The following is a 12,923-nucleotide window of genomic DNA, read 5'->3' on the forward strand; positions in this document are numbered from 1 at the left end:
TGATGTCTTTGGTTTCCCTTATCTGTTCCATACATATCATAACTTCTAATGTAGATTGATAGCTGTCGAATTCCCCCTTTTTCTTTTTTTTATATGTTACCTTTTTATCTCTATTGCTGCCTTCACTTGGCCACTGAACCAGAATGAGCTTTTGGGCAAAGTCCTAAGCCAATGGAGCAACCTAACTCCCAAAGACCCCTTTATAATCTGCAGCCTTCATTGACTTTCTAGGACACATTAAGCCTCGGCTGGTTGGAGGGGACAGTGCCTGCTCGGGACGTGTGGAGATACTACATGGAAACACGTGGACCACAGTCTGTGATGCACACTTTGATCTCAACATTGCCAGCGTTATCTGTAATGAGCTACAGTGTGGAATAGCTCTATCTACCCCAGGAGGAGCTCACTTTGGAGAAGGAGAAGGGCTGATTGGGACTGAAGAATTCCAGTGTGTGGGGAATGAGTCTCTCCTGTTTTCCTGTCCCAGGATATCACGAGTGAATCAGACATGCTCACACACAAAAGATGCTGGAGTCACATGCTCACGTAAGAATTCAGAGCAATGTCTTTAAAATTCCAGTTATGTGTATTGTAGATTCAAGCGAATGAATGTTATAATCTCACTGTGTAGGGAGCTGGCTTTGATAGAGTTGGATCAAAAACCCAAACAATTGAAGATAATGAGAAAGGGATCAAATGCCCCCTGACTTTCCCTTCTTTCACAATTTGGTATGAAATAGCTCCAAGGCTCCGTCTCTAAACCCCTTCTCCCTTCTCACCTGGCACACAGGGTTCCGGCTGGTGAACGGCAGCTCAGCGTGCTCAGGGAGGGTGGAGATCCAGGTTCTTGGTGCCTGGGGAACCGTCTGTGACTCACGCTGGGATTTACCAGATGCCAACGTTCTCTGTCATCAGCTCGACTGTGGATTCGCTGTATCGGCTCCGGGAGGAGGGTATTTTGGGAAGGGAACTGGCTCTGTCTGGACAGACACATTTCACTGTAAAGGGACTGAACCCCATTTGGGGCATTGCCCTGTTACTGCCCTGGGGGCCTCTCAGTGCTCACATGACAATGACGCCGGTGTGAATTGCTCAGGTAAGTGCAGCAGAAATGCTGGATTCATGACACCTGCCCCTCGGTGTGTGAAACTGCCCCCTAGAGCAGGGGGACCTCAGGGCACAGGAAGGAGAAGGGGAGCTAGTTATTAAATCACGTATAACAACAGTAAATATGTTAAAAATAAAATTAAAGTAAATAATATTATCACAAGAAGATGTGATAGAATAGATGTGACCTTGGAAAGCCCTGGATTCTCCAGTAAAAAGGACAGCAACTAAATCCTTACGCAGGGCAGTGGAGCAGGGGAAAAACCAGTAATTAGAGGGGGAGGTAGTAGCGACCGCCAATGTAGAGGCTGCTTCACACTTCCTGTTATAAAATATTCTCAGCACCTTCTTCAGAAGTTCTCAGTCCCTCATTGTTTGCAGCAGGCCTTTGCAATTGGACAAGAGGTCAGTGCTGGGGCCAGGAAAGTGTCTTTCTCTAGCGCAGTGAAATTCCTTCCAGGTTTGGCTGAATTATAAACTGCTGAAAACAACCATTTCCCTTCTCTCACATGGGATCCTGAGGCTATTTTTGGTAGCATGACACAGAGAAAGTCCTGCTTTCTCTTACTCTGCTTTTTTACTTTTCTCACACCTTTCCCATTGAAAACAAAATTTCCCCTGCTTTCTTACACCTTAAAAAAATTTTTTTTTTCTAGCTTTTTAGAGTGAAAAAAAGATGAAAATGAGAAAGGGGGAGGAAAAAGGAAACCTGTAAACCCAAAAACTGAAAAGGAAAATTGACTTTTTTCCTTTCCTAAAAGTTGAAGTTAATCAACATTTTAATCAGCATCTAAACAGAAATTCTCATCCTATTTCCACATGCCAATATATTGGATCTGTTAAAAAACTAAAATATTGCATTTGAAATACCTCAGAGGAAAAAAATTGGGGGTGTTGACCTTATTTAAAAAAAAAATTAAACAGTGTTATTTAGTCAAAGCAAAATGCTCCAGAATTAGGAAATACCAGAGTTCAGATTGCCCAGGCAACGTTAATTCCTTCCCCCTTCCTTGTGCATATACCTTATGATACAGTCTAATTGCATGCACACATTCTATTATTTCACACACATGCATCATCCTCCGCAGCTCCAGCCTCCTTCTCTGAACCGGCTGGATGGTGCTCAGGGCACGTGGGAGCAGTTGAGTATTTCTTCTTATCTTCGTTATTCAAAATGTGCCCCGGGGCCTTATTTACTACACATACCGTACACACACAGGGCACTGAATACAGAATTATTAATATCTTCAGGGGCTTCTCTGTGGTGCTTGTCACTGTAGTACCAGAACGCACCACAAACATTAATGAATTTGTCTCCATAACACCCGTGGGAGATTATTATGATGCCCATTTCAAAAGTGACTTAGGCACTTAGAAGTCCAAGAATAACATTTTTGGAACGTGCCTAAGTGACTTTATGACTTAAATCTCATGTTTTCCCCCCAGTAATGAAGGGGCCCAAGAACCATGGAGATTTCAACTTCTTGTCTCTTCTGAAAATGACACTTGGACTCCTACATCATTTAGTTGCTTTTGAAAATTTTACAATGATTAAATCCAAAATTCCAAACTCGCTACTTATTTGGGGTGATTGGGCTCCAACCTGAGACCCTCAGGGCCTGTTTCTTTAGAGCACGCACCATTTCTGTGGAGCTTTTTGTGTTCAAAGGACTGTCCAGACATTAAGAAATCCTCACAAAACTCCAGGGACGTAGGTGGGGAAGTATTATTAGTTCCATCTGACAGATGGTGACACAGAGAGAAAAGCAAAGTGACTTGCCCAAGGCCCCCAGGAGTGCAGTCAGCAGTGCAACCAGGAGAAAAGTGAATATTTGGACTCGCAGCCCTGTGCTGGTTCCACCAGACCTCACTGCCTTCCTGCAGAGTAGCTGAGCATCCACATCTTGCCTGCACTCTGGCTGCAGTTGTGAGTGCTCAGTGCTTCTGAAAATCAGACCCCATAAAAACTGGTTTAAGAGACCTGCTCAGCATCACCTGTGACGTCTGCGGCAGAGGCAGGAATAGAGCTGAGTTCTAGTGCACGACGGTCACTGCTCTTAGTAAGATCATCCTGGTTCTTCCTGCACTCCCCTGCTCATTCTCTACCGGCCTTCCAGCTTCTAAAGTGAATGAGGCAGGGGTTGTACAGGCAACAGCCTGACACTGCACATCCCCCATTCATCCATCCTGGGCACAGACTGTGCCAGGGGTCCTGTGGAAAAAATAATTCACTGGAAAACTTAATATTAATTGCCAGCCAGTCTGGTTTCCTTGTGGCTAAATGGAGCCCGTCTTAGAATCATATAATATTAGAGTTGGAAGGGACCTCAGGAGGTCATCTAGTCCAACCCCCTGCTCAAAGCAGGAGTAACCCCAGCTATACCATCCCAGCCAGGGCTTTGTCAAGCCTCAGCTTAAAAACCTCTAAAGATGGAGATTCCACCACCTCCCTAGGTAACCCATTCCAGTGCTTCACCACCCTCCTAGTGAAAAACTTTTTCCTAATGTCCAACCTAGAGCTCCCCCCCTGCAACTTGAGACCGTTGCTCCTTGTTCTGTCTTCTGCCACCACAGAGAACAGCCTAGTCCCATCCTCCCTGGAACCCCCTTTCAGGTACTTAAAGGCCGCTATCAAATCCCCCTCATTCTTCTCTTTTGCAGACTAAACAAGCCCAGTTCCCTCAGCCTCTCCTCATAAGTCCTGTGCTCCAGCCCCCTAATCATTTTTGTTGCCCTCCACTGGACTCTCTCCAACTTGTCCACATCCTTTTTGTAGTGGGGGGCCCAAAACTGGACACAATATTCTTCTGGGTCCAAGTCATAGATCCATGGATTTCTAAGACCCAAAGAGGCCACTGTGATCCTCTGCTTCTCCCCTCACCAAAGGGTCCCCTACTGCTTAATGAAGGTGCAGCTCCCCTCTCTGCCCCAACTTCTCATCCATGCACTGAGTCTCCATAGTGCTTCTTCACTGGCTGGTACTGGGATCCTTACAGAGAAACCTGCCAAAGAAGCTGTGGATTGAAACCTTCTTCTTAATAATTTACAAATAGCTTCCAGGACTCTCTCTCACAGTGCTCAGGGTCACTGGTTCTGTTACACACCATGACTAAGCCTATAAAGGTCCTGCCCAGCACTCTCAACAGATGTCTACTCTCCTCTTTACAGCTGACACCTTTGTACCATGGTGGCAATTCACCTCGCAGTTCTCCTGTTCCTCAAAGACGCTGCTACCTGCATTCCTAACTCTATTCCCTGCAGCCACGCCCTGCCTCTCCTAACTGGCTACCCAGCCCATACCCTGGTTCTTGGAGGGAACTCCTCAGCACATGAGGATGCTGATTTCTTCTTACAACTACGGGAAGGAGAAACCTTTCTAAGTATAAATCATAGACTCATAGATTAGGGATGCAAGGGACCTCAGGAGGTCATCTAGTCCAACCCCCTGCTCAAAGTAGGGCCAACCCGAACTAAACCATCCCAGCCAGAGCTTTGTGAAGCTGGGCCTAAAAAACCTCCAAGGATGGAGATTCCACCACCTCCCTAGGTAACCCATTCCAGTGCTTCACCACGATCTTTGTAAAAATGTTTATCCTAATATCCAACCTAGACCTCCCACACTGCAACTTGAGACCATTGCTCCTTGTTCTGTCATCTGCCACCACTGAGAACAGCCTAGCTCCATCCTTCCTGGAATCTCCTTTCAGCTAGTTAAAGGCGGCTATCAAATCTCTCTTCATTCTTCTCTTCTGCAAACTAAACAAGCCCAGTTCCCTCAGCCTCTTCTCTTAAGTCACGTGCCCCAGCTACTCAATCATACTTGTTTCCCTCCACTAGACTCTCTCCAATTTGTACACATCCTGCCTGTAGTTGAGGCCCAAACCTGGATACAATATTCCAGATGTGGCCTCACCAGTGCTGAATAGAGGGGAATAATCACTTCACTCCATCTGCTGTCAATGTTTCTACAAATGCTGTCCAATATGCCATTAGCATTCTTGGCAACAAGGGCACACTGTTAATTCATATCCAGCTTCTTGTCCCCTGTAACTCCCAGCTCCTTTTCTACAGAAATGATGCTTAGCCAGTGGGTCCACAGTCTGTAGCTGTGCATGGGATTCTTCGTCCTAAGTGCAGGTCTATACTCTTGTCCTTGTTGAACCTCATCAAATTTATTTTGGCCCAATAGTCTAATTTGTCTGGGTCGCTCTGTATCCTATCCCTAGCCTACAGTGTATCTACCGGTTCCCCCAACTTAAGTGTCATCTGCAAACTTCCTGAAGGTGCAATCCACCCCATCCTCCACGTCATTAATGAAGATGTTGAATAAAACCGGCACGAGGACCAACCCCTGGGGCATCCACTTGATACCGGCTGCCTACTAGACATCGAGCCATTGATCACTATCCTTCGAATCCAATGATCTAGCCAGCATTCTATCCACCTTATAGTCCATTCATTGAACCCATACTTTTTAACTTGCTGATAATAATATTGTGGGAGACCGTATCAAAAGGTTGCTAAAGTCAAGGTTTATCACCTCCACCACTTTCCCCATATCCACAGAGCCAGTCATCTCATCATAGAAGGCAATCAGGTTCGTCAGGCATGACTTGTCCTTGGTGAATCCATGCTGACTGCTTCTGAGCACCTTCCTCTCCTCCAAGTGCTCCAAAATGGATTCTTTCAGGACTTGCTCCATTATTTTTCTGGGGACTGAGGTGAGGCTGACTGGTCTGTAGCTTCCTGGATCCTCCTCCTTCCTTTTTTAAAGAGGGACACTCTATTTGCCTTTTTACAATTGTCTGGGACCTCCCCTGATTGCCCGGAGTTTTAAAAAATAATGGTCAATGGCTCTGCAATCACATCAGCCAACTCCCTCAGCACTGTCGGATGCACTGCATCCGGCCCCATGGACTTGTGCATGTTCAGCCTTTCTAAATAGTCCTGAACCTGTTCTTTCAGCACTGAAGGCTGCTCACCTCCTCCCCATTCTGTGCTGCCTAATGGAGTAGTCTGGGAGCTGACCTTGTCTGTGAAGACAGAGGCAAATAAAGCACTGAGTACTTCTGCTTTTTCCACATCATCTGTCACTAGATTGCCTCCCCCATTCAGGAAGGGGCCCACACTTCCCTGACCTTCTTCTTTTTGCTAACATACTGTAGAAATTCTTCTTATTACCCTTTACGATCCTTGCTACCTGCAACTCCAATTGTGCTTTGGTTTTTCTGATTTCAGTCCTGCAACCTTCAGTAGTATTTTTATACTCCTCCCTAGTCATCTGTCCAAGCTCCTACTTCTTGTAAGCTTCTTTTTTGTGTTTAAGCTCACGGAAGATTTCTCTGTTAAGCCAAGCTGGTTGCCTGCCATAGTTGCTTTTCTTTCTGCACATTGGGTTGCTTTGTTCCTGCACCCTCAATAAGGTTTCTTTAAATACAACCAGCTCCCCTGGACTCCCTTCCCCCTCATCTTAGCCTCCCCGGGGATCCTGCCCATCAGCTCCCTGAGGAAGTCAAATGCTGCTTTTCTGAAATCTAGGTTCCTTATTCTCCTGTTCTCCTTTCTTCCTTTTGTCAGGATACTGAACTTGACCATCTCATGGTCACTGCTGCCCAGGTTGCCACCCACTTCTACTTCCCCTACCAAATCTTCCCGGTTTCTGAGCAGCAGGTCAAGAGGCGCACGGCCCCTAGTTGGTTCCTCCAGCACTTGCACCAGGAAGTTGTCCTCAGCACTCTCCACAAACTTCCTAGATCGTCTGTGCACTGCTCTGCTGCTCTCCCAGCAGATGTCAGGGTGACTGAAGTCCCCCAGGAGAACCAGGACCTGTGATATGGAAACTTCTGTTAATTGCCTGAAGAAAGCTTCGTTTACCTCATCCTCCTGCTCTAGTGGGCTACAGCAGACGCACACCATGACATCAGCCTTGTTGCTCTCACCTCAGAATTTAACCCAGAGACTCTCAACAGGCTTTTCTCTAGTTTCATGCTGGAGCTGTGAGCAATCATACTGCTCTCTAACATACAGTGCAACTCCTCCACCTGGTCCCTTCCTTACGAGATCCATCTGCCACGATCCCATCTGTCCTTCCTGCGGGGCTGTGGTAACCAGTTACATCCATGGACCTCCTTGGACAGCCCCCAGTCTACTCTCTACCCTCACACTGCACTGGGTAGTTGGACTCATTCCCCTGGTCCAGTCTTAGGGTGAACTCCTGGCTCCGTTGCAGTCAATGAAGGTTTTACCATTTCATTCAATGGGGTCAGGATTTCACTCTTAGGCTTGAAATGTTATTTGGCTTCTGAGATCCTTGAGCTTTTTGGACCCAGTGCACACACACGGCCCCCGTCAGGTTGCCACCCTGGTACACACTGTACCAGACACAGCCAGCTGGGTGTGTCCTGAACTGACTCTGCTGCTTGTCTTTCTCTTTCAGTAATCTCCGGGAATGCCCTCGTTCACTCATTTACAGTGTCTGCTAGCAAGCCCCTCTGTCAAACCCAGAGTATTGTAATCCTTACAGCACCTTCCACTTATAGAGTCAAATGAAAAATATCTTCTGACAGAGGCTGTTCCCTTTAACACTGGGATACATTCTTATCACTGGGCTGTTCCTTCTCACTTAGAAACAGTCCAGAATTTCATGTGCACTCTGGAATATTTCTAGTGCACACAGAGAGTGTTATTCAGTCTATGTCCCATCTCTCCTGAGCCCAGGTCGTTGGGAGTCGCTCAGACTGTGGAATGGGGAGAGCCGGTGCGATGGGAGAGTGGAGATTTCCCTCCGTGGTGTGTGGGGCAGAGTGCTGGATGAGCAGTGGGACATGAACGACGCCAGCGTGGTGTGCAGGCAGCTCCAGTGCGGAGTCGCTGAGAAAGCTTATAACATCCCTAAGTCTGAGCAAGGAACGGGCCCCGTGGGGCTGAGAAGGGTCCAGTGTGCAGGAAATGAGACTCGTCTGACTCTCTGCAACATCTCCACACCTGAGACAGACCAGGCAGGAATTGCTGAGGACGTCGCTGTCGTTTGTTCAGGTGATTCATTTCCAAATCTCACAAACATTTTTTGTTCAGTGAGAAAATACAAATTAACAGCTGGGCTCTCTCCCTGCAGGGAGCAGGCAGATCAGACTGGTGGATGGGGCAGGTCGCTGTGCCGGGAGAGTGGAGATTTATTACAATGGCACCTGGGGAACAGTCTGTGATGATGCCTGGGAGCTACCAGACTCCAACGTCGTTTGCAAACAACTGGGATGTGGATACGCCATCAATGCAACTGTCTCTGCTCATTATGGGCCAGGATCTGGGCCGATCTGGCTGGATGATGTGAACTGCTCTGGGAACGAATCAGATCTCTGGGGGTGTCCTTCCAGAGGTTGGGGCCAGCACAACTGCAGACACAAAGACGATGCAGGAGTTCTCTGCTCAGGTCTGTTCTCTGAATACTCCTGTGAGTCTGGTCAGCAGGGGACTTAATGAAGCATAGGGGTGTTTGAGCAGTGAGCCAATGATGACAGAATGTTTATCTCCTTTCTCTTTCTCCCCCACCTACCTACCTGCATTGTCAACAGTTAATACTAAGAGGGACTGGAAATGTCACATTATTTCCTTAGCCTTAGAACATGGAGTAATTTGTGAATCTCAGGTACCGCTGTGTGTCACTGTTGGTAAATGGTGTCTTTTAAATAACACTTCCAGTGCTCATGGGCCTGTCACTGGTCTCTAGAAGAACCTCTTTGATTCCTCAAATGAATCTTGCTGCTGTAGAAGAATGGGCAGGTTTGTTAGTGATCTCTGGGATTTCAGCCTTCACACCCCAGTGTGTGTCACACTCAGAAAACCTCACACCCAACCTGTGCATTTCCTCCTAGAGTTCACGGATCTGAGGCTGGTGAATGGCAGTGACTGTGCTGGGCGGCTGGAGGTTTTCTACAATGGGACGTGGGGCAGTGTTTGCAGCAGTCCTATGGATTCAGTCACCATGGCGCTTATATGCAAACACTTGGACTGTGGAGACGCAGGGAGTCTTTTGAATGACTCTACACATGGAAGCGGCTCCGGCCCCACCTGGGTGGATGGTGTTCGGTGCAATGAGCAGCACAGCTCCCTGTGGCAATGCCCGTCAGACCCTTGGAAACCACAGTCGTGTAACAGAGTAGAAGAAACCCACCTGTCCTGCCAAGGTAAATAGACACACACACACACACACACACACACACACACACTCTCAGTGGTCAGGTCTATGTCACTGAAAGGGTTTCATATAATTATTGCAGTTTGTTACTGTTATGGCAAACAGCCGGCTTCACCCTAGTGGGTCTTGTGGTTTTGCTCTTGTAGTGGGCCAGGGCGTCACCAGTTACACAGTCTGCCTAGGGAATGGGGTAGAGACCCAGGCCCACCCGCTCCTCTGGGTCCCATGCCCTCCCAGTGGCTTTTCTCCCAGCAGCCAGCTTTTGCTGCTCATTCAGGGGAGAGCAGCCGGTACATGCAGGGCAGAGGGACTAGGTAGGAAGGGGAGAAGAGAAAAGGGAGGAGTAGTTCCTTAATCACAGAATATTAGAGTTGGAAGGGACCTCAAGAGATTCTCCAGTCCAACTCACTGTTCAAAGCAGGACAAACTAGAGGTGCTGGGGATTGAACCCAGAGCCTTATACATGCAAAACATGTGCACAAACTACTGAGTTACCTTAAGGGATCCAGGGCAGGAGGAGGGGAAGGGCCCCGTGGCAGAGGGAAATGTGTGGGGCAGGCAGGGGGAGGAAGCTCCGGTGGGGAGAACACGGCAGCATTGCCAAGCTCCACAGATCAAGAATCATGAGCCTGTAAAGACCAGCCAGTCACGTTATTCAGTCTGTCTCTGGACATTTGAACTCCCCTCGGCTCCTCGGCCAGAGCGGGGGTGCGAATCACAGGCTGCAACGTCACCTTCAATGCACCCAAACTGCACAACTCTGCCTGGCTGCTCGGCTGCAGACTGCGCTTACCCTCTGCTCACCCGGAGATGGGCACTGCCGGCCATGGCCCAGCGCTGCCTTCACTCTCCCCTCCTGCTCCATTGCCTCTGGCAGACGTAGGGCTGGCTGGGAACGAGTTGGAGACCCACTGAGCTAATGAACACAGCCGGGCGCACACTCGCACACAGAACTTGTGCTGCTGTTTGGGGTGAGTTACAGGCCGAGATATCGGAGACCTGCACACGGACACCAGCCGCTCACCTCCACTGTCCTGCACCGAGACAGGGCGGGATTGGTTTATCCTTTTGCAAAGAGCCACAATTCCCTGCCTGACTCCTCAGCTTCTCTGCCGGAGTCTGGGTAGCACATCCCTGCCCAGAGCCCCTCCCCTCTCCTTCCACCCCTCACCTCCTGTCCCCACTCCTGACCCTTCCCCTCCCTGCTCCTGACCCCATTCCCCTCCCCAATACTCCCCCATCTCCACCTGCCCCAGACTGCCCCCTCCAGCCCCCTCCTCCATCCTGCCCCCCTGCTCCAGACTGTCTCCCTCCCTCTCATCCCTGCTCCACATCCTCTGCCCTCCCCACACTCTTGCTGCCCTGCTGCAGGCCCCCTCTCTCCTGCCCCTTCACAAGGTCACCCATCCCCACCCCTCTCCTCCTTCCCCCCTTTCAGAGCCCCTCTTCTCCTCATCCCTCTTTCTGCCCACCCCCCACTCTCCTTTCCTCTCTCCCTCCTGCCCCTGATTGCTCACTCTTACCCCACACTCCTTCCTCTCCTGGTACCCCAGACCCCTTCTGCTCCATCTGCACTGCCCCATCCTGCCCCATTCCAGATCCCTGTCCCCTCCCCTCCCTCCTGACCCTCTCTGCTCCCTCCCTGTTAACTCCCTCCTGCCCCCTCTGTGACCTCTCTGCCGCCCCCCACTCCAGACTCACCCTGCTCACTCTGGCTCCCTGCTCCCCCCTTTACAGACCCTGCCCCCTCGGTGCCTCCTGCCCCCTGCTCCAAAACCCCCTCTCCTCTCCTCTCCTCTCCTCTCCTCTCTTCTCTCTCTGCCCAGTCATTGTCTTCACCCCATTCCCTGCAACTCCTAAATCTGCCTCTTGCCCCCCAGTGCCCTGCTCCCCCCTCAAACTCCCCATCACACAGGAGCTGAGCCACCCAGGGGCAGCCATGTTGCCTGAGGGCTTCAGTCCCATTGCAAACAGTGGGAGCTGGCAGCCATCTTTGCTCAGGGCAGAGTGACTCCCCCACACGCTGACAGACTGTGGGGAGATGGCAGCATCTCACCAGGTCCAGCCCCACTGACAGTGACGGGAGCTGGCGCCATTTGGACTCAGGGAAACTCGGTGACTTGGCGCCTTCCATCCTGTTATCACGAGACAGGTGAACCCCCCAATGGCAGCGTGGTGATAAAATGGCGAGCGCTGCAGCACTGACAGCCCGTGTGAGGCCCTGAGACGTGAGGAGGTGGCTCCACGAGGCAGCTCTGGGCACGTCCCCGTCTCATGGCTCTGGGCGCGGATCCCTGCTGCCGGGCGCGGACTCTGCTGTGACAAGGCTGGGGAGGGGCTCCCTGCTCGCTCTGACCTGCTCTGTGTCTCTTTGCAGGTGCTGACGAGCTGCGGCTGGCGGATGGAGGCAGCCCCTGTGCCGGGAGAGTGGAGGTTAAACACAACGATCAGTGGGGGACCGTGTGTGATGATGGCTGGAACATGAAAGATGCTGGTGTTGTCTGTAAGCAGCTGGGATGTGGATCTGCTGTCAGTGCCCCTGGCAAAGCTCATTTTGGGGCAGGATCTGGACCGATGTGGCTGGATGACGTTGACTGTCGTGGTTCCGAGACTGCTCTCTGGCACTGCAGGAATGGGGGATGGGGTGAGAGTAACTGCAATCACGGAGAGGAAGCTGGAGTGACCTGCTCAGGTAAGAATCAGCCAACTCAGTCCTGACAGGCAAATTCCCTGAGACAAAAAGGCTTGAACCCAGAGGACTTTGTGTGCCTGTGAGCCTAATGAGAAATGAACAGAAACCAGAGCAAGTCCTGTCATTACTGAGCTGTAATTATTACTATTCATGTCACTGGCCACGGAGGATCTCGCATGTAACTGTGAAACATTTTCATTATCGCATTTCCAGTTGTTTCAATGCCACGTCTTTCCTTTCCCTTTTCCTCTGAGTAGGTCGAGGCTCATGAGGGAGGGATCTCTGATCCGGCCTGGAGCTTGCCTGCTGTGCAGGGCTGAAGGTTTCCTAAGGATGCAGTTGTTTGTCAGGGCACTTAGTAGTGCTGGTGTCACCTGCCCCACAGGGTCTGTGGCTGCTGTTGCCAGTCGCCAATTTGGGGAAAAAATATTTGGGAAACTTCATCATTGCCCTAGAAAAATTAATGAGACTCACTTAATAAGTGAACTTGCCTGCTTGCAAATCATGTGTCTGTTTGTAACCATTAAATTTTGTTTGCAAAACTCTATATATCTTTACCATGGGATTACCAAAGAAGCCAACAGGAGTTTGGTGCACAACTTGCACTGACTTTCATTGAGACTATGACTACGGGTCAGATTTTTTAAGATGTTGAGGTGTCTAAAACTGCAGACAGGCACCCAGTGGGATTTTCAGATGTTTCTGGTGCTGAACCCCAGGAGGTTTGGAAAATCCCACCAGCCCCTATCTACATTTCTAGGCACCTGCCAGGGCCTTTGAAATCTGGCCCTGAGTCATTTTGAAAATATCACGTGGGCTCCTAAGTCACTGAGGCACTTTTGAAAATGTTACCCTGACCCTAAAATCCAGACCTAGACATCCAACTGCAGATGTACAGATATGTGGGGGCATTTATACAGCCCATTTCCC

General features: G+C 49.7%; 1 protein-coding gene across 1 annotated transcript; it reads left to right on the forward strand.

Annotated features, from left to right (window-relative positions):
* Positions 1-231: 231 nt before the first annotated feature.
* On the forward strand, positions 232-11,804 carry LOC137157847 (scavenger receptor cysteine-rich type 1 protein M130-like; the record flags this gene model as incomplete). The annotated part of the gene is made up of 6 exons (XM_067555284.1): positions 232-546; positions 782-1,096; positions 7,825-8,142; positions 8,222-8,536; positions 8,979-9,290; positions 11,679-11,804. Coding segments are annotated over 6 exons (1,701 nt in total), but the record flags the coding sequence as incomplete, so codon positions are not given.
* Positions 11,805-12,923: the final 1,119 nt, after the last annotated feature.

Source organism: Emydura macquarii, unplaced genomic scaffold, assembly GCF_026122565.2.
Source record: "Emydura macquarii macquarii isolate MOO-44397 ecotype Brisbane River unplaced genomic scaffold, CSIRO-AGI_Emac_v2 contig_1598, whole genome shotgun sequence".
NCBI lineage: Eukaryota > Metazoa > Chordata > Testudines > Chelidae > Emydura > Emydura macquarii.